Here is a 1,735-nt window from a genome sequence, read left to right on the forward strand (position 1 = left end):
GTCATTTATTGATTCCTTGTCATATGGATGTTTTAGATTACAGTCATGCAATTCATACAAAATCATTCCAAACGAAAAAATATCTGATAAAAGGGTTGGTTTTTCAAATTTCAATCTTTCGGGACTCATAAAAGGAATAGTACCACAATAAGAGCTGGGAAGGGAATCTAATTTTATTGAGCTAGTCAATGCGGTCACTAGTGATAAGCGGCTAGAACTGAAATCGGAAAGTTTAAAAACCCAGGAGTTCTATGCTTCCCCAGAATTAACAAGTACATTAGCTGATTTGATGTCAGAATGTACAACTTCGAGCTTGTGTAGATGCTCTAAGGTAGATGCCACCTGTTTTGCCATTTCAAAAAATGGTTTTAGAGCAAACCTATTCCTATAGCAAGCTTCTGCTTCAGACATAAGCCAGATTAATTGCCTCTCTGCAATAAGAACAATACCCCCCTTTGTCGCGTCCATCTCTATCTGACAAGATTCCATTCCAATTGACATTTCATTGGGATAGACAAAAATAAGCCTCAAAATCTTTGAGTGCCTACCCTTGAACAAACAGGAAGCCTCCTTAACAATAAGAGATTCATATTGTACGTTGGCATAAGACCCTATATATCTCTTAACTACAATTTGTTTAGGAAGATACATAGAAGTATACACCTCTGCAGTCTTGCCACTGCCAACTTTTTTTGCGAGTTGAGGAAAAGAGTCAACCAAATGAGTGTCAGGTAATCCATAGGACTTCTTTTTAACATTCAGGGACCCGACATCTAACATGAATGACATTTCTTTTGAAGTTCTATAAGAAAACTATCGAATTGATTGCAGAATTCGAAGATATGCTGAAAAATGAAAAAAAATGTATAAAACTGTAAAATAAACTTTATTCAAGAAAAAAATTCGTTATTGGGATTCGATACCTTAAATGATTATTCTGTATCATCCATTACGATTTTTTTTTGCACGTGTGGCCAAAATATATAGAAGTGATAGAGTTGAGTGTATGTATAAACAGACAAGGAAAATAGTGAACTACGATTCTCTGCCAGAAAGAACTTAAAGTAATTTTTTTAAAGAGGGGGGGCAAGGATAATGGTGTTGCCTGGACATTATTTAGTGAAAAGGCGTAAAAAGAGGGTTAGAAAAGAGCCGGTCAGGATTAACAAAAAAATGTAATTATTTTAGTAGAGATCAAATTATGGTCCTTGTATGACATACCCCCGACCACTTGAATTTTTTATCATTAACGCACTGTAAACCGGTTTCTTTTGATAGTTTTTTATTTCAGCTTAGTATGAGAAAAGACAGAGAGAAGTGATAGAATAGATGAAAAATATGTAATTTTGGCTATATATCTGCAAATTAGGGGGTGGGGGTGGGTGGAGAGTATTTAGACAGTGTGAAGTCAGAAAACAATTCTTATATCATAATATCAGAATAATTGTGGCTAACAAATTTTGTATGCAGAGCCCCATTACCTTACCCCCACCCCCTAATGTGCAGATATAGATAATTTCTTAAACCATATTGGCCTGACATCACATAAAGAAAGAAAAACGAGCAAAAATGGGGTTTTTATAGGCCAAATGAAGATACTGAAAAAAACAAAGCGAATATTTCGAAAGGACAAACGCCTCTCTTCTTCAGCGCGAAACCAAACGGTATATCAATAAAAGTCAAAAATTAAAAGAATTAAAACCAACTACCTAACAACCATAAAAGCGAGTTATTC

The 1,735-nt window shown here is 35.0% G+C and overlaps 1 protein-coding gene across 1 annotated transcript; it reads right to left on the bottom strand.

The window, feature by feature from the left end:
- Positions 1 to 249: 249 nt before the first annotated feature.
- Positions 250 to 789, bottom strand: LOC148940417 (serine/threonine-protein kinase Nek6-like). Its single transcript, XM_089104984.1, has one exon. The coding sequence runs from the start codon at positions 787 to 789 to the stop codon at positions 250 to 252; it is 540 nt and encodes a 179-aa protein (XP_088961110.1).
- Between the last annotated feature and the right edge of the window lie 946 nt (positions 790 to 1,735).

The sequence above is a fragment of the Artemia sp. Qi Xiang Cuo genome, chromosome 19, assembly GCF_049724085.1.
Source record: "Artemia sp. Qi Xiang Cuo chromosome 19, ASM4972408v1, whole genome shotgun sequence".
Lineage (NCBI taxonomy): Eukaryota > Metazoa > Arthropoda > Branchiopoda > Anostraca > Artemiidae > Artemia > Artemia sp. Qi Xiang Cuo.